At 37.6% G+C, this 20,452-nt stretch overlaps 1 protein-coding gene across 1 annotated transcript in view; it reads left to right on the forward strand.

The window, feature by feature from the left end:
* The first annotated feature begins 3,560 nt into the window (after nt 1-3,560).
* Nucleotides 3,561-20,452, forward strand: part of LOC138704235 (uncharacterized) — a 564,225-nt gene continuing 547,333 nt past the window's right edge. The window contains exon 1 of the mRNA XM_069832116.1: nt 3,561-3,776. Within this exon, the coding sequence (XP_069688217.1) occupies nt 3,561-3,776 (216 nt within the window). The remainder of the gene's footprint in view (nt 3,777-20,452) is intronic.

Below are 20,452 nucleotides of genomic sequence, written 5' to 3' on the forward strand. Positions count from 1 at the left end.
CTAGAGTCTAGACATTACAGTTAATGAAGGATTTATTATTTTATGGATCCAATTTATTTTATTTGAGTACATAATGTACCTAGATGTATTAATTGTATGTGTTATATTTTCGCTGTGTCGACTGCTAGCTGGTGTGATGTCAGCGCCAACTATAGGGAGAAAGCAGAATCTGACGCTCTAGCTGGCTTGAAGGTCATTGAAATCGGTCCGGCTACATCAAAGGTACCGACGCGAAGTGTCCATTCTTTATAATCCCTATTCGCTGTTTAGGATATAAGGCTTTAATAAACAGAAAACCAATACAGGTTACTACAACAAACAAAGACGTTGCTATGACACCAAATAATTCATTTTCACTACACTGAATAAAGAGACGGCAATGTGTACAGCATCGTGTGATTAGGGTAAATTACAGCACATCTGCATCCTTGGTTAGTCTGCGATCCATCTGTGTATATGTGACGGTAATTACAGTACTGATCTCATTCTTCTCTGAAAAATTGTTGGTACGTAATATTATTCGTTTCAGCTTTAATAATATATGTTAGATCCATATTTATTTCAGGTAACATGATTCTCCAAAATGGATGGGCAGTGTTTTTATTTCTTTGAGGAATGGAAGGGATTGGCATATTCATTTCGTTAAAGTATTGTTTCAGTCTAGAAGAAAAGGATGCTGAATGTATTGTTTATGATGATGTTCATAGAATATAATATAGGAGTTCATGCTAGGTCTAGATGAAGCTGCGATTTTAAGAGCTTAAGAAATGCTAAGTTGTTTTCTTCGAATATCAAGAGGCAGTTCATCTGCCTCTATTTGTAAACTGGCCATTGGACGTGTTCGGAATGCACCCAAAGCGATCTGAAGTGCTGAGTTTTGTTTTACATTAAGTTTATGTAAAGAGGGCGGTTTTGTTGAGTTGTATACAATACAGCCATAATCCAGTTTAGAACGAATGAGTATTCTGTAAGTGCATGTTAAGACTTTATAGTCTGCACCCCAGTTTCTTGCAGCAATTGTTTTCAAAAATCTAATTTGTCACATGCAATTTTCTTTAAGAGCAGCTAAGTGAGGAGCCGATGTAAAGAGTGTTGTTTGTAATGATTATGAAGAAAAGTGTATGATGTCTCAGTGTGATGTATGCAAGAATGGAAAAAAAAAAAATATATATATATATATATATATATACATATGACCTGTATGCTACGTGAAAGACGTATTTTCTGAAGATCGAATAAGAGACGGAATAATGTACCAACAATTGTTAAAACATGCGGATTGCAATGCTATGAGAAATAGGCTTTGCTGTACTGTCGATGTTCTACAGTCGCGCTCAAACCTCCTGACGTTTGCAGGTGTGTCTGCCTATCGGCGATAGCCAATAACGGCAGTGCTGCGTTACAACATATGGGCTACGCAGACTCACCGCATAGTCGCCGCTTAGAAATCTCAAAATCAAATAAGAAGTGTGCTGGGAAAATTGGTATGTTGTTGGGACCCTGCATATATATTTGATGAATGTTTAATGTTTTCTGAACACATAGAAACAAAAATCACATTTCTACCCCCAGTGGTTCCAATTTTATGGGTTAATACGGTAAAACCCCGATAAGACGCTATTCAAGGGACTGCGTGTAAACCTCGTAATAATCGGGACCGCGTATTAGACGGGTATACTAATATTGACTTATATACAGTATCTATTAGCATTTTTCTTTATTGAAATACATGATTCATGAAAGGTAATACAGCATTACTCCATTATGTAATTACTATACTGTAATTACGTCAAAGACATATACATTTACAATATGTACTGTACTCAATTCTTTTGAAAAAAGTAATTTATATTTATTTGTCGCGTGCGTGTTTCCAAGTCCTCATGTTTATCACCTTCACTTTCCTGCGCTTGCATCCTTCCGACGTCGCAGCTGCAGAGATTAAGTCACGATTTTTTATTATTGTCCTTAATGTGGATGATGGGATTTCTAATGAATCAGAGAGTTGTTTCTGATTAAGCGTACTGTTTTCATCGTAATTTCGTAAGATTTCCATTTTTTTCCGTCACAGTTGCCTCTGTCTCATTGCTTTTGTGCGGACTTCCAGCAATGAAGTAGTGGACGATGTTTATACAGCTGCGATGTGATAAGGAATGTTTATCATATGTAAGAATTTTGAGGACCATAAACTTACAGCATCAAACAAAGGGTATCTTCAGCATATAAACAGAGTTATCTCTTTGTGAGGGGAGAGAAGAGAGACTACTAAATTGAAATGTCAGTTCGATTTCTGATGGTGTTGTGTGCAGTTGGCTCTGTTTAAAGTACGGTATATGAAAGTGTAATGTAATATCTTTTTCGTGTGTTGGCAATTTGGCATTCTCAAAACAATTAATATGTCTTTTAGTGAGCCCAGTACAAGTGGGATTGGTGGATCGAGTGGATATGGCAGTAAAATTCGGAAAAGGGTGTTTAGTGTTTATAATTTCTTTAGGAAATACTCTTCTGAAGAAATGCGTAAAAATCTTAACTTTTCAAAATGTCAAGCACTGACTGCCGAGGCGTGTTCTTTAAGTGTTTCTATAGTGTCCCGGGTATGCAGAGAAGTTAAAAGGGCGCAAACACAGGGTGCCGATAAATTGTTCCATTCTCCTAGAAAGCATATGAAAGTTCCTAAAAGAGTTACAAATCTAGACGATTTCCAAAAAGACGTACGACGTACAATTTTTGACTTTAACAATAACGGAAAATTTCCGACAGCTGACAAACTAACCGTACTGCTTAGAAAAAAAAATTAATTACTGAGGTTCAGTTTCTTCCACTAAAATATTATTGAATCGGTTGGGATTCCGCTACAGGAAAACCAATGATGGGCGAAAATATCTAATGGAACGGAATGATATCGTTGCCACAAGACTGAAGTTTCTGCGCAAAATGCACATGATCAGACGATCAGGTGACATTCGACCCACATTTTACCTTGATGAAACGTGGGTCAACAAAAATCATTCTCTGAAATATGTTTGGCAATACTCAAATAGATATGGAGGTCTTAAAGTGCCTTCAGGAAAGGGAGGTAGACTTATTGTTTGCCATGTAGGGTCAACTAAAACGGGTTTCGTTCCAGGTAGTAAATGGGTATTCAGATCAAAGAAAACCAGTGATTATCACGAAGAAATGACAGCACAATCATTTCGCGATTGGTTCTTAAACAGATTTCTAAATCATCTAGAGGAAGGTAGTATAATTATAATGGAAAATGCTCCATACTATTCCGTTAGCATTAATAGAACACCAAATTCTTCCTCTAAAAAAGATGAAATCAGTGAATGGCTGAAAAATAAAGGTGTTAGTTTTTCTCCCTCAGAAACTAGATCAGAACTATTGGGAAAAGTGTTGCCTTTCAAAAGCAGTGAAAAAATGTATGAACTTGATCAGCTTGCCAATGAAATGGGGCATGAAGTGATAAGAATCCCACCTTATCATTGCCAGTATAATGCAATAGAACTAATTTGAATCCGGGTGAAAAGGGAGGTCGCTAGAAACAACAAAACTTTAAAATGTCGGATGTGGAAGAACTTGTAAATAAGGAACTTGATAATGTGACAATTGAGGACTGGGTAAAATGCGTGAAACACGCGGTGGAATTACAAGAGGAAGATTTCGCTAAAGAGTTAGGTCGGGAAAACATTTTAGAACCAGTGGTCATTAATTTACAAGAAGACAGTGACACAGATGACAGTAAAACTGATGGTGAGGGGGCTGACGACGACGATGTTGGCTCACCATTAGCTCTGCCACTGGAGTAGAAATTTGCAGCACAAAAGGTACGTTTTATTAATTCATCATTTTCCTTAAACGAAACACAGGCATATAATAACCGCTATTTTTGTAAGAATGTGCTCTGACAGCATGGACATAATGCTATTTAGGGCCATGTCAATTCAATCAATTCATTTGTACAGAAAATTACTATTTAAAATCCTATCATTCAATTTATTTGATCAAACTGCGCCTTTGTGTTATTCGACAACTTTATTAACCCTAATAAAAGTAAAACTGGGGCCGAAACAGGTCTACAGAGGCCTAATTCGTGAAGGATGATGATGATGATGAAAAGTAAAACTTACGAAACTGATATAAATTCAGCGAGTTACGTCTGACTCGACTAATTTTTCCATATTTTGTGACCTTTAATTTCATTCGATGCAGTTTGAAGATAATAATAATAATAATAATAATAATAATAATAATAATAATAATAATAATAATGATACTAATTATTATTATTATTATTATTATTATTATTATTATTATTATTATCAAGTCTTCTGCATCTCTCTACCAAACCAATCTCAGGTAAAGGGTCGCGCTCCACAGTTTTAAAGGTACTGCCGCTGAGAGACAGAGACGGAGAGGGTAGTTTTGACAACATCGCGCTCGTATGTTACTGAGCGCGACTGTAGTAGTATTACTGAAGAAGTTGCCATCATTTCTTCAATAAATTACATTCATGTCAATCAATCTATTTAAAAATCTTGAATAGTTCACCTAGAAAAGTATGTATACACGTGGATTTCAGTGACAATAATGACGCTTTCCAATATGAAGATGCAATTCAATCAGCTCAGTGTCACACAATTTTGCCTTGTACACAGCCACTTTTCATCATGAAATGGAAATGTGCAACATGAGTCTTAGAGTTGTTGTATCTGATTATATGCACCATGATAAATTTGCTGTAGCCCATTTTAATGCACTTCTCAGAGGTTTCAAAACGCGTCATCCAGAAGTTATGCTCACTCACTTGCTACATCAACCTGTGCGCCGCTCAATAGTTTAAATAGAAGTATACTGTCGTTAATTGCTATGTAGCCAGTAGAACTTAATGCCTTTTTCTCATAGTCCTCATGGGAAAGGACCCATAAATGAACTTGGAGGAACTGTAAAGAAGTGTGTATGTGAAACATCACGAACTAGAAAAATAGATTCTCAAAATGTATCTGAATTTTCTGAGTGTGCACAACACTTATGACGAAAACATACGTATATACATTATAATATACTCTTCTGAGAATGGATGTTATCTAAAAGAAATTGTGATGGAATACTGATGGTAAACAAGGCCTTATTCTGTTCTTCACCCCAACAGAAAGGGATCTCCTTTTTTTCTAAGTTTGTTAAGTGATGCTGCCAATTCTGCAAATTTAGGGATAAACTTAGAAAAAAAATTAATCATACCAATATAGTGAGCCACCGCTTTAACATTCTTAATAGGGAGAAATTCACGCACAGAAAGGGTGCGCTGAGGATTAATAGTGACCCCCGCAGGAGTAACAAGGTGCCCCCAAAAAAATGCAAAACTTGAGTAGCAAAAACCACTTTCTCTAGTTTAATTATTAATCCCGCATTACGTAATCTAACTAAAACTTCGCGAACATGCTCAACATGTTCCTCCCAAGTACTAGAATAAATCACTAAATCATTCAAATAGTGATATAAAAACTTATATACTTAATATCTGAAAAAATCTGATCCAATAGGCGAGTAAGTACCTGAGCCCCTGTGGCTATACCGAATGGAACATTTCAATCGGTAGTGAAAGCCGTGTATAGACGTGATCCTTCGGCCAAGGGAATCTGATAATATGCCTATTCAAATCGAGAGTGGTGAAATATTTAGCATTGTAAAACAATGAAAACAGTTGCGTATATCGGGTAATGGGACCGATTCTATTTTCATTTTACTGTTCAATACTCTGTAATCTACCACTGGTCTAAAATCATCTTGACCCTTACGTACTAAAAAAATTGGTGAAGAATAATTAGATGTAGAAGGTCGGATAATTCCCTTGCGTATCGTCTCTTATATTTCAGCTTTAAGGTGCTGCATGCGTGGGGGTGACACATGGTATGGAGGGAGACGAACTGGTTCTTGATCTCTAATAACCAGTTCATGATGAAACAATTTTGTAAATCCTAACAGTTGATTAAGGACATCAGAAAATTCATGCGCCATATCACGAAATATAATCCTATGTTCCAGAGGAAGATACGTAAGGTCCATTTCTGCGGTATGATCAAGTTCAACATGCTCTAAGGGATACCGGTACTTGGGCACTTGTGCAGATAACAATGAAGGAGCTAATCGATCCAAAAATGAAAACTGATGTTCAGGAGCAAATTTGAAATAATATAAATCAGCTTGTAGGTCCATAACTAATCCCGTTTTCCTTATGAAGACGTTACATAATCTTACAGGAGAAATTATGTCTTTAACTACTAAACAGGGAAATTTCCAAACCAAATGTCCAATTTGGATTCGTAAATTTACTTCACCTTCAATGTAAAATGGCTGTGAAATGGCTGACATCATAATACGTTGCTTAGGAGTAATAGAAAGTCTCATCTTATTGACCATTTTGTCACTAACCAAAGAAGAAACACTACCAGTATCAAATAAACATTCACAAAGGGTACTCTGAATACGTAAAATCATAAATGGACATTGAACGTCAGTTTGACTCTGAATACTATATGACGCAATTGAGACTGGAAATAGGTAAAAATTCTTTGTCTCGTTGCGTCGCTATATGTCGATCCGTAATCTCGTCTTGATTCAAAAACTTTTCCTGAATAGCACGTTCTTGAAAACAATCCCTATCAAAATGTCCAATCTGATTACACTGAAAACATTTACAAACCGATGTTCGTTGTTTCTGATCACTTTGCCCGACTTTCACCAAAGGTAATCGCGGGTTTAGAGGACGATCGCGTAGTAATGTTTGACTACGGACACACAAAGAATCCAATTGGGCATAAGTGGTAATAAAAGTTTCTAACAAGTATTGTGCGCGAATTTCGGCATTCTGACAAAATAATATCAACTACTTGTGCCTCAGATAATGAAGACTTAAACATGGCGTGAACAGTCTTAAACTCTTCTACATAATCCCAAATCGTTTCAGAAAATATTTTTTTACGATAAAACATCTTATCAAACATAGATGTTGAAGACAACTTGGCAAAAGGTCAGTTGATACTTGGTATGGAAAGATTCAATATCTTTCTTCTGTTCAATAGCTTATAACAACCGGTAACTTAATATTCCTATAGCAAAGGGAAACAACAATTGAAGCACTTGGCAGCCAGAATAAGAAAAAAACACGAACTAAGTTCTTTGTATGTACCAATACCCGCAGAAAATATATTATCGCATCAATATTATTAACTGACATGGTCATGCCTGGTTTAAGTACCGTTTCTAGAGGACTTGTCACGTTAGATGGGCTAAAATTGAAACCTCCTTCCCAATTCACATTATCTATTGAACTCTGCAATCCTAAACCACTTTCCCGCAACATACTAGAGACTCGTGATGTGATGCCATCAATAACAGCGTCACTTGATTATACATACAGTACTGTTTCTGCGTCGCCTTGTGAAATCGAAACTGATTCGAATGTCATTAAATTTGCTTTCGCCCGCAACAAACGTTGCAATCCCATTTGCACCATAATCTTGTCAGACTCCCAAAGGTCAGTCGCCAGCATATCCTTTAGCCTAAATTTCCAATGTAGGAACCTATTAAATATCCACCTATAACGATCCTCCGTAAAGTTTCTCTTAAGGTCCTCAACTATCTATCTTTTCCTCACTCTTAATAATTTCTTCGGATATAGATACTTGCGGAAATTTCCGGATAGAATGCTGTAACAAGAAGTCCAGCTCCTTCAATTTCCCCAATAACGCTGAACATTCTAGCGTAGCGTTAAACTGGGCTCCGCGTGTTTGCAGTTCATAAATCAGTTCCTCTTTATGCAGCAAATCCCATACTACTGCTTGCGTCTCCAGCATGTAACAAAAAACACAGATATAAACATAACTATAAAATAATGAGGCAACCAAATCAAAGCTAGATGGATCTGCTACCACTGTCCGGAAAAAACCCAAGAGCGAACAACGGATCATTAGCCTACATGGTATTTGGTTGCCCCTAATAATCTCACAAACAAAAGGCACCATCATCTATACTAACAATAAATCTGTAGCCAAAATTTTTCTGGTAATTTTCGATTTTCCAAAAATAATTGGTGTTAACATGTATAATTAATAGACCCCGGGAAAAGTATTGCTATCAGCTTAGTATGCAACATTGCATACCTGCTTTGAGAGGGATGGGGTAAATAACGCTAGAGAGCGTGACGTTGGCAGTAGTGCAGTTTGGTTCATGAGAAATAAAGTAATACATGAAAGTCTCATTATTTGTGCGTCCTTTTGACTGGTTTCCAGTGATTAGCTATGAAGGTTACAAAGTGCAATTCTAATTTTATTCTCATTAAGAGACCTAAATATTTCATTGTACTTGACATACTGGTAATAATATTATTTACGTATTGATGCATTGTAATGAACTATGATATGCATGTGCAAGACATGTAACGTGTATCATATTCGGATAACGTGTTTCAAGAAACTTAGCAGATTTATTCATATAGCTAGCAGCATAGTAACACATTTTGAATTGCACACATAGCACTATCAAAAAGTTCACATATGGTGGAATAATTAACCATCTCTAACACTTCACTCATTAAGAGATAGGGTCTACAGCAACATTCCGCACTAAGGGCAGCCACAACCACATTTGCAACGTGACGTCCAACGGAGTCCATGCTTTCATCTATAGAAGCCGATATCTTCTCATTTTGTAATTTACACTTCACTTCACGCAGACATTTCTCATATGCATGTTGCACATACTTCTTCCGCAGTGTTGCTTCTGTAGGAATTTGTCTTCCAGTGTACTTTTCTGAAAAGCCACGGAGTTTCGCGTTTTATAATTTGTTTAACGGAATATTTGAAGCAATAAAGCGTCACACATATCATCGTAAAATGATCGTTCAAGTAATTGTGAAGGAGATTCGTGCTGCACCTTGCTTAAATTCTGTTGTCTTTTACATGCGCGTTTATGCTTATTGCTATTTCTATGCTTCTTAACGCTGCATGCCATGTCAGCTGCCAATTTCACGTGACACTATTCACAAAACAGTTCATTACCATGGATGGAAAACACATTTTATTGACGAACGTATTTCCTTAGTGCTTCTATCTTGCGTACTTTTGGTCTCGGCATTCTGAAGACCCGTGTTCATTTACTTTTGACTGCGTTGTATTGTTAATGCAAGTTATCTTGAACCTTCTGAGCGGGGATAGAGGGGCAGAGGGAAGGAAGCGCGTAACGCGGGTGGAGCCAACTGAGTTGTTTGCGCATGCTCCGCAGCATAATCTCTTGTCAAGAAACATAGAGCTATTTCCTTCACTGCGTACCAGTAGTGTTACCATGGAGCAGCAACCACAGGGTAGTAATTATGGTGAAATCACACCACCGCGGAGAAAAAGTAACGCTGTTATCCATAGCCGAGAAAGAGAAATTATCGCAAATACTACTAGGTTCAAAAAGTTCCCGGAATTTTACTACCATTTTTCGTATTAATATATAACAAGGGATATTATACATTTGTTTTGTTGGTAACATTCATGATGTCATTTCCTTAAAGTTTGTTGATAATGGCGATTGTTGGTTTTGAGTTGTAGGCAATTGTTTATCATAGTGTTTTGTTTGTTCGTCGCATTTTGTAATTATGTCCACAGAGCAACGTACAAACATGAAGTTCTGTGTTTTGTTACACAAAACTCCTGCAGAGACATTAAGATTGTTGGAAGAAGCATATGGCGAAGCAGCAATGAAAAAACTCAAGTGTATGCCTGGCATAAACGCTTTTCTGGTGGCCGCGATAGCATCAAAGATGACGTACGCAGCGGCCGACCAACAACTGCAACAAATGAAGCAATCGCTCAGCGTGTGCTTAATGTTGCGAGGGACGACCGACGTAAAACCATAAAAGAGATAGTAGCAGAGGTCGGAATATCAGTCGGAAGTGTATACAATGTTCTTCACAAGCATCTCAACATGCATTACGTGTCTCAGAAGTTAGTTCCGAAAATGTTGTCGGCAGAACAGAAAGAAACAAGAATGACTCTTGCTGGGGACATGATCAGTATGGCTGATGAAGATGGTGATTTCTTAAACAAAATATTGCTGGTGATGAAACTTGGTGCTACTTGTACGACCCAGTCCCTAAACTACAGTCATCTGAGTGGAAATCGAAAACATCCCCTCGGAAGCAGAAATTTCCTAGGGACACTTCCAAAGGCAAAGTTATGTTGGAAGTTTTCTTCAGGGTCTCATCCACCATGAGTTCATTCCAGAAGGTCGTACTGTAACGAAAGAATTGTACGTAGAAATCCTCCGTCGCCTCCGGGACGCAGTGAGAAGGAAACGTCCAGAGAAGGAAACTGGTTCCTTATGCATGACAATGCACCTGCTCATCGCGCAATTATTGTAAAGAATTTTCTTGCCAGGCACAACATAACTGCTTTGGATCACCCACCATACTCTCCTGATCTCTCACCACCTGATTACTTTCTGTTTCCCCGTCTGAAAAGTCATCTGAAAGGACGGAGATTCAATGCTGAAGAGGTTATCGCAAACGCGACGAGAGCACTAAGACGGGTTTCACAAAATGGCTTCCAGGCCTGCTTGCAGGAACTCTACACGCGTTGGCAAAAGTGTGTTGTTGCGGAAGGCAACTATTTTGAAGGGAATGCTGTAGAATAGTGTTTAAGGTACGTTGTTTCTATGATACTAGCAAATTCCGGGAACTTTTTGAACCTAGTATGTATAATAAAATTAAGCGTTGCGAGGAGGAAAAATTAAACAAATATTTGCTGGAACCTCTTGCTAAGGAATATGAGAGAGCGGCTAAATACTCTGGCAAAAGTATTAGTTCCGTGAAGAGAATGAAGAATAATATTGAATTACAACCGAATGAACCTCACACTACTCGGGAAAGAATAGTTATGTAATGTTTAGAAATTATTGCTATAATAGTTATGTACAATAATGTGTGTACTGTGAACGACATAATGAATTACTATTGTAAGTTATTATTTTCTTATAGTTCTACTAAACATATTATTTCATTCCAGAATTGGGACTTGTGTAAAGTTGAAGTGGACGACTTCGATCAACACGTTATTCGGGATACAATCGAAGAATTCTATCGTGTTCAGAAAGTAGTACATAGTCTACGATTAAGAAGATAATTCCGAATGGATGATGCCATTGACGAAATAATTAATTTTGGAACAAGCGATGATGGCAGCAATGATAGGCATATGGATTGTGTATAATTGTAAATTAATGTAAATTCAAATAATAAGCCTGTAAAATATTGTTATAAGAATATGTACGTATCAGCTGAAGGTGTAAGTCATGCAGGCCTGTATAATGTACAGCAGTAGCTGTAGTAATTCCTCCATTGCCGGTCCCCAGCCCGGATGAGAGAGGAGTGTACACACGATTATATCTAAATACTTACTCATTACAGGTTAATTAAAGCTTGCTACGAAACTATGTTCTCCTCTCAAAACCGGAGTATCGAGAGAAGATGATGTCTGTATTGAACCAAGTTCTTTTACATTAGAGAGCCGTAAGGTAAAAGAACCAACGTTTTCTGAAAAGAGTCACGTTACCCGAGGGAGGGGCATCCTTGCCGTGCCGTTACGTTGATGAGTACACGCCGTACCGAGCAGTTCCAAAGACAGACTTAGGGGATGTAAGGTTCAAGATAACTTGCAATGACAGTACTAAGCTACGCCGGCACTACTCCTGCCTGCACAGTGATGCGTGCAAGAGCCTTCGGTTCATAAACAATAGCTATACTACATCGCGCGTTTCCCTGTAAGCAATAGTTTCTCCGGGGTCTAATAATTAACCATCCTGAAACCGAAAATCGCTTTTTTGAAATTTTTGTTTGTATGTATGTCTGTCTGTCTGTCTGGATGTTTGTTACCTTTTCACGCAATAATGGCTGAACGGATTTCAATGAAAATTAGAATATAAATTAAGTTCGTTGTAACTTAGATTTTAGGCTATATGGCATTCAAAACACGTTATTTAAAGGAGGGGTTATAAGGGGGCCTGAATTGAATAAATCGAAATATATCGCTTATTATTGATTTTTGTGAAATATGTTACATAAGAAACGTTTCTTTAAAAATGATTTCCGATAAGTTTTATTCTTTGCAAAAGTTTGATAGGACTGATATTTAATGAGATAAATGAGTTTTAAAATTAAAAACAATGCATCTAAGGTGGTCATGAAATGAAAACAAATGACTTCGCCTATAAGGGGCCTTGGACAACAACAATCGAAAGCTATGAAACATAGCCTACAGAGAATGTTTCTGTGTTTGTATGAAGTAATATCGGAAGCTAAATTAACCGATTTGTATAATTAATTATTATTTCACCATTGGAAAGTGTAGTTTCTCTAGATGGACATAATGCTATAATGTTATTACAGTAACTTCTGAGTGAATCGAGGACAGTTAAGATTAAAATAGCTTACGCACGGAAAACTTGATAGGTTATTCTGTACATTCGTTTATTTAAAGGGGCCTGAATTAAATAAATCGAAATATCTCGCTTATTATTGCTTTTTATGAGAAATGTTACATAACAAAAGTTTCTTTAAAAATGATTTCCGATAAATTTTATTCTATGATACATTTTGATAGGACTGATATTTAAGGATATACAAGACTTTTGAAATAACAATATAATACATTTTCACTGCCGCCTCAGATTATAGCGTTGTTGTTCCTGCAGTAATTCCTATGTGCAAAATATAAAATTTTTGAGTAGGAAGAAAAAACACATTTATTCATTCCATGGCAATGGTGCATAGGAGATCGTGAATTCTTACATTTTCGAAAGAAAGAAATATAATTACATATATGCTGTATCACTATTTAAGTTATTTGAAGGGTTGAGAACCATAGTGGGCCAAGCGCCATTTACTGAAGACGTAGAAAACAAGGGTTAAAATTAAGTTATTACCATAATTCAATGGAAACATATAGCAAGTAATATAAAGTTTACACATTAAAACTAAACGATATGTCAATCTTCATTAAACTATGGTTGCATGTAATAACAATTAAGAAACATGTTAAAGGAATTGTCATTGCACCAAATGAGTGCTCTCTGGACCAAAATGATCGCATTTTAATTATTTAAATACAATTTTAATTAAGTAACATATTAAACGATTTATCCTTCTATCAAACACGAATGTTCTCTGGATCAAATGTCCTATTTTAATTATGTAATTACTTTATATTTATTTCTAACAGGTGCAGCGGAGCGCACGGGTACGGCTAGTATTATTAACAATTTAATAAACTCAGGAAAACAATAACAAAGCAGAGAGTATTACTAAATAACTAAAATTATAAAAACTTAAATGGATGGTTAAAGAAAAATAACTACACACAAAAATTACACACACACACAAAATAAAAATAAAAAAAAACAGTGAATCTAGTGCTGATGGCACACAAGACGTCCGCGAAGCTTATCTGGGCAGTTAAATGAGCGAGAGGTAGCTTCTAGTGGTAGCGATGCAGGAGAGGGGAGGACAATCTACGAGACAGTTAAAATACATTTACTTGCTTACTGCTTACTGTGATCGTAGAATTCGTTGTAGGCCTAAGTGATTAATGATTTCGAAAAACTACCTCACGACGATTGATAGTAGGAGGAAGAAGAATAATAATTGTATACGATTTGCTGATAATATGGCGTTGTTAGCAGAAGATGAGACGATACTAAAGGATATGCAACTGGAGCTAAATGACAGCTTTGAGCAGTATGGAATGAAGATAAATGAAAACAAATTAATGTTAATGTTATGTTTTATTTAACGACGTTCGCAACTGCAGAGGTTATATCAGCGTCGCCGGTGTGCCGGAATTTTGTCTCGCAGGAGTTCTTTTGCATGCCAGTAAATCTACTGACATGAGCCTGTCGCATTTAAGCACACTTAAATGTCATCGATCTGACCCGGGATCGAACCTGTAAACTCGGACATAGAAGGCCAGCGCTATACCAACTCCGCCAACCAGGCCGACTAAATGCCAAAAAGACGAAGACCATGGTCATAGGAAGAAAAATAAAAAAGGTAAACTTGCGAATTTTAAATGAAGCAGTAGAGCAAATGAACAGCTTCAAATGCTTGGAGGTGTACTGTAAGCAGTAACATGAGCTGCTGCCAAGAAATCAAAAGGAGAATAGCAATGGCAAAGGAAGCCTTTAATAGAAAAAAGAAGCATCTTCTGCGGAACTATGAAAAAAGAACTAAGAAAGAGACTAGGGAAGTGCTTTGTATGGCTTGTAGCATTGTATGAGGCAGAAACATGGTCATTACGACGAAGTGAAGGGAAGCGACTAGAAGCATTTGAAATGTGAATATGATTTTTTTTTATCATTATTATGATTTATTTAACGACGCTCGCAACTGCAGAGGTTATATCAGCGTCGCCGGTGTGCAAGACGTTTGTCCCGCAGGAGTTCTTTTACATGCCAGTAAATCTACTGACATGAGCCTGTCGCATTTAAACACACTTAAATGCCATCGACCTCAGCCGGGATCGAAACCGCAACCTCGAGCATAGAAGGCCAGCGCTATACCAACTACGCTAACGAAGACGACTGTGGATATGAATAAGGTTAGTGTGTGAAGGGGACATAGTAAAAAACGAAGCTGTGTTGGAAAGAGTGGATGAAGAAAGAATGATGCTGAAACTGATTGGAAAGAGAAAGAAGAATTGGCTGGGTAACTGGTTCAGAAGAAACTGTCTTCTGAAAGATGCACCGAAAGGAATGGTGAACGGAAGAAGAGTTCGGGACAGAAGAAGATATCAGATGATAGACAACATTAAGCTATACGGATCATATAAGAGACAAACAGGAAGGCAGAAAATAGGAAAGACTGGAGAATGCTGGGTTTGCAGTGAAAGACCTGCCCTTGGGCAGAACACTATGAATGAATGTACACAGACGAAGAAGAATGCGATTTATTTATATTTTTGTGAATTCATACATTTTCACCTACCATATCTAATGGAATGCACTGAAAATAAATACCGAACGATGTTTTTGTAACTGTACGTACAACTGCAGCAGCGACGGTCAGGGAGCTAGCAGTTGGCTACGGGGCAGCGAGAGAGCACTACGGGACCCAGCTGCCTAGATAAGTTGCGCGAACAGCCTGATGGCCAAAAAAATAGTGACAAGTCTAGGTTAAGTCAATAAATAGATCTTTCTCCCTCAGAGAAAGTACATAATTAACCGGAAGATAAGAATAATACCAGTAAAATTTCTACGCCGGGACGGCGAATGACGTGAAAATATGATGAAGTCATTCCTCACCGCCAAAACACTGGGCCAAATGGTGCTAGCTGAATGTACCACTCCACCACTCCAACCTTGAAATCATACAAACGTATCAGTCTATAAGGAAACGACGACAAACATCGTTGACCCAACAAACCACACGAGGGTTAGAAATCTGCAATCTTCTTTCACCTTCAATGATGATGATCGCCAACACAGTAGTATATCCAAAAAGTAAGAACTGCAAGCTGCTCTACTTTCCAAGCAGATATGTCGTAACTGGCCATTGGTATCGAAGAAACTCCCGTCAAGAAAAATGCCGTAGTACAGTAGGTACAATTCGTTCCTGTCCAGATCAGTTAACAGAGCAGCACTCATGCCCTATGCCAGCGTTGTCACAGAGACTAACAGAGCGGAGCGCTCCACTATGACTCTTTGCGTGCTCCGGTGTTTCCACAGACATAAGAAGTTCACGCTCCGACTGCATTCTCTAGCTCTACAACCGGTTTTGGAGCTTACAACTCTGACACTGGCCTATGCAATATTCAGGCTGTCAGAGTCACATATTGAGGTGTGCCACTGCTACTTCACCTCGCTGCATACGTTCGACTGACTCAGTCCCAGCAGGGTTGCCAGATAAAAGAATCGAAACCGTCATACTAACTTATGAAAATTCTCGTACTTCAGCATAAAATTGTCGTATATTTCTCAACTCCCTAATATACTTCTAGTCCACCGCTGTGTAGTAATGGTTAGCACGTCTGACTGTGTAACGAGTGGGCCGGAGTTGAAATCCCGGGTGAGACGAGATATCTGGTTGACGTTGTTTCCGGGTTTTTCCCGCAACCCATTAAGAGCAAATGCTGGTTAACTTTCGGCGCTGGAGTCATTTCGTTGGCAATATCACCTTCATGTTATTACGCAATTGATAAAGAATCGCTAAATAAATATAAGTTATCTACCAGTAAATTTTAGTTCCAATTAAAAATACTACTAATTATAGTTCACATCCACAATGACATTCAGCATTGAAACAAATCACCACCCATTTCTTCATCATCAACACTGTCATCGCAGTAAGGCGAGTACGATGATGCTTGGTTAGAATCAACTTTCTTATATTTAAAGTCAGCAGAATTTGATCTTTGGCTGACGTGGCAGCAGATAGGGCTATTTTAGTATCAATAAATGCGGCGGCTGAAAATTATATTACATTAATACATCTACAGTCGCCTCAAACCCGACACCTCTATAATGTCGGCGCGTTTAGACTTCTTAATACTACTGCGGTACTATATAATTGATAAAAGATTTCCTTTATCGAACAAACAAGGAAGTTAATAAAACTAAACGTGTATTACTTTGATATAACTGCGCCGTATACGTGAAATCTAGAGCTCAAGATAACAAATTATTGACTTGCATGGCAAGCATGGTTACCAGATCGATTTTCAAAGCATTCCTCTCCCCCCCCTTAAAACATGTTTCTTTCATATTAGTCCAGGACATACTAAATGAAGATAACTTGTCTAAAAGAGACGAATTAACCATCAGTTTTATTTTAATTATAAACCAACATTACAAGTTCCCAATTATTGTTTTCCTTCAGTGAAATAGTCATACAAAATTGCGTACGACATAGAGTGCGGTCGTACCTCGTACAATTAGTCAAAATAGTCGTATGCGTACGACGGATCTCCGCCAACCATCCTCGCTTCTAAAGCTCTAATGAGAGATCAGAAAAAAAGGGTGCGTTCATATAAAAAATAATACAACATTTAGCCACTAGAGTCAAAGATATACATACATCCACAGCATGTAAATATACCATAAATCTAAGAGACTTACGTATGTCACAACTTTCATATCTTCACCATTCCAAATGTGGTTATACCACAGTCTGATATATACAGTCAGGAAGCTCAATACTTACTAAATATGCAAACATAGATAGTTGCTCACCACCAGGATCGCTACTATCGCCTCATCACAGACCCTTTCCCCAGCAGACGATAAAATGTATTGCACTTTCGATATCGTATTCTTTTGAAAAAATTAACACCTTCCTTCCACTATTGAAATGTGAAATACATAAGGTTTATATATTATTTTCATAAAGTATATATTATATTTTATAAACTCACCTTCCTGGATCTTTCGGAAGACGGATAACTCTGGTCTTCTTTTTCTTAAAATATTTATAGTACCACAAACGTCTCCTTGTCCCATATTATTATTCAAATTATTGTATTTTAGCCATTTACAGTTATTACAACCGATAACGAACATTTCACAGGTTATACAACTTTTCACAACGAAGCGAAATACGGCACAGTCAATGCCTTTTCGATCTAGACCAGGCCATAATGTATGTTGGGGTTTTCTATTTCAGTGTATGGAGCTCAGTGAAATATTATAACTTTATTGCGTATCATTGCTAAGTTTTATGTAGTATAATGTGTCCATAAGTTCCGTTTACTTCTTTTGCACAATATGTTGCATATATAATTACAAAACTGTGTTATTTTAATGTGAAGAGAATTTTACATGTTAACATAATCTGCTCGCATCAACATTTTAAGTTTAGAATGGAAGCTATTTTGAGGTTCAATAAAAACGAATTTATATTGTGATTTTAATTTAGCACATCTACCTTCCTTAACTGTAGATAGAAAATTTACCATACCACTCCTATGAAATTAGTATACGTACGATTGTGTTACTTCGTCTCTTAGGTAGTAGATAAGTACAATAATTCAGTACTCAATTGTAGTATTAAAATACAGAAAAATAGAATGTGACGGGTGTCATACATGCCATTATGTTTAATTATAATGTATAATTGCGAATATAGAAATATAAGTTAAATATAGTAAACATAACCTATAATATCCATATGACATAACATACATATGTAGTGGTAGGGCATTGGAGACCACTAAAATTAGACAGAAAGGGGCAACTGGTACAGAAAACATAACCTGTAATTGAAACATATCTAAATATTCGTGCGGTGCAACTGAAAATTATTGAATCGTGCATAAATGAATGTACAAGAATTTCGCAATATTTAATCGAAATAAAGGCAGGTATTACACATACGAACAACGTAATTTTCACACCAAAAATAATATTACACCTTAACTCGCAAGGAATTATGTCTGAAGTGTCCCCTAATCATTGTTTTAAATTTTATTAATGCGATTGCACTACATTTTAGAGAAATATATGTTACTCTTTATGCATTCCACTTATTTTATATGGTTGAAACGCCGCCCTTCGTGCCTTACGGTCTGTATTAGATCACGATGGCAGTGGCAGTCTATTTTTCCTAGTACTCACAGCGCTCCAAGCGGCTAGCAACTATGGCAAGAAATGCAACTCGTTGGCAAAAAATCATCCCAAGCTTCGTGACTGTATATAGTAGACTGTGGTTATACCTTGACCAAAACTACTTCCGAAGCCTATACTTTTATGAGTGTCAGTATTCTTCAATGTAATATTTTTAGAAAGGCGTTGAAAAATTTGTAAGCTATAAAAATATTTATGATTAAAATTCTGCACGGCCTTTTCCTTTTCCAATATCGATAACAATGCTCTTATTAATTTTAACACAAGCAGCAGTTCTCATTACGACTTGCGCTAAAGGTAAAAGAGGCCCGCCATTATCTTTTTCCCTCTCAAAATACTCTTCTCCATAACACACTATATCTCGCGCTTGACTCTTAACGGGGCACCTTGTACAATATTCTTTGTTCTCCGCCTGCCTTTCCTTCCTTCCGAGATTGCACAAGTCACCTGTTTATAAACTCTCATAGAAACTAGAAAAAACACACTAGCCACACACTCCACTAATGACAACGAAGATAATAGCCTACATGTAATATAATTTAAACACAATAATTATCGATACACAAAGACAATAATATAACTAAATAATATTTTTAATTCACATAAAGCACGCGCTAACCAGCCAACTCAAAGTCATTCCGGGCACTGCATTCACCACTAGGCCGTGGTATTCACGTGCAACTTGTAAACATAGACATGGCAACACCGTCTCGTTACCATGGTTACGCGTCTCTTGTGATTGGTTGATTTGAATGGTTGCCATGGTAACATGCTAAAGGCGCCATTTGTCAGGTCTGAAGTTGTTTTGAACAGATCATAGTTAAACTATAACTGCATTAATATAAATTCCGCCATAATGAGTGTTATCGAGGTTTGAGTACCGATCTAATAGCTACTGTTCTCCGCCTGTATTGAAACTTGAAGATTGGAATGTTCCTGATCTGCGCTAACAAATATCACTAAAATAACCTATCTCACATAAATTACAAGTGTATTTTACCTTATTAAAGCCATTAATATAATGATAATATATTATGCTTTTCTCGGGTGGCTCTTTTGACTCCAATACAGTAGATGTATAGTCAATATTATAAAGAGGAAGCAACTATGAACCCATGCTACTCTTTTCACTAAGAGCGAGACTCGAAGACATACCACCACCACCCACACTTTTCGGACAAGCAATGCCGTGGATGAACCAAATTAAATATTTAGGGATCATTATGGACTCTCATCTCACCTTCCGAGGTCACATCTAATCCCTTCTTCGTAAGGCCAACGGGCTGATAGTTACACACTATCCCATTCTGGCGGCTTTAACTTCTGACAACCTGGGGATAGGACTTACCATGTGTAAGGCCCTCATTCGCTCTGTCATTACCTATGCCGCACCCGCATGGGGGTTTGCGGCAGTGTCCCATCTCCGTAAACTCCAAGTTATCCAGAACCAGGTGATTCGGATCATTACTCATCTCCCCCGAGTCGCCTCGAGAAGGAAGTCTATGATGAACTAGATTTGCCAACCATAGACGAGTTCATTGCTCGACTGGCTAGGAATCTGTATGCGGAAGCTCGTGCGAACACCAACCCGCTCATATCTAGCCTCGGCCGGTATGATCCTAGGTTACGGCGTAGACACCAGATAGGTCCATTAGCTATACTCTTGAGACATGAGGACAGGGAGGCTGGCGTTACTCCCAGGGTTTGGCAGTGACGTCTCAACTCCATGATACTCCTTTGATAGTGCAACCGCTTTGACATGACCTTGTCTTAACTTGGGCTAAACAAATCACTCCCG

Source organism: Periplaneta americana, chromosome 8, assembly GCF_040183065.1.
Source record: "Periplaneta americana isolate PAMFEO1 chromosome 8, P.americana_PAMFEO1_priV1, whole genome shotgun sequence".
NCBI classification, from domain to species: Eukaryota; Metazoa; Arthropoda; class Insecta; order Blattodea; family Blattidae; genus Periplaneta; species Periplaneta americana.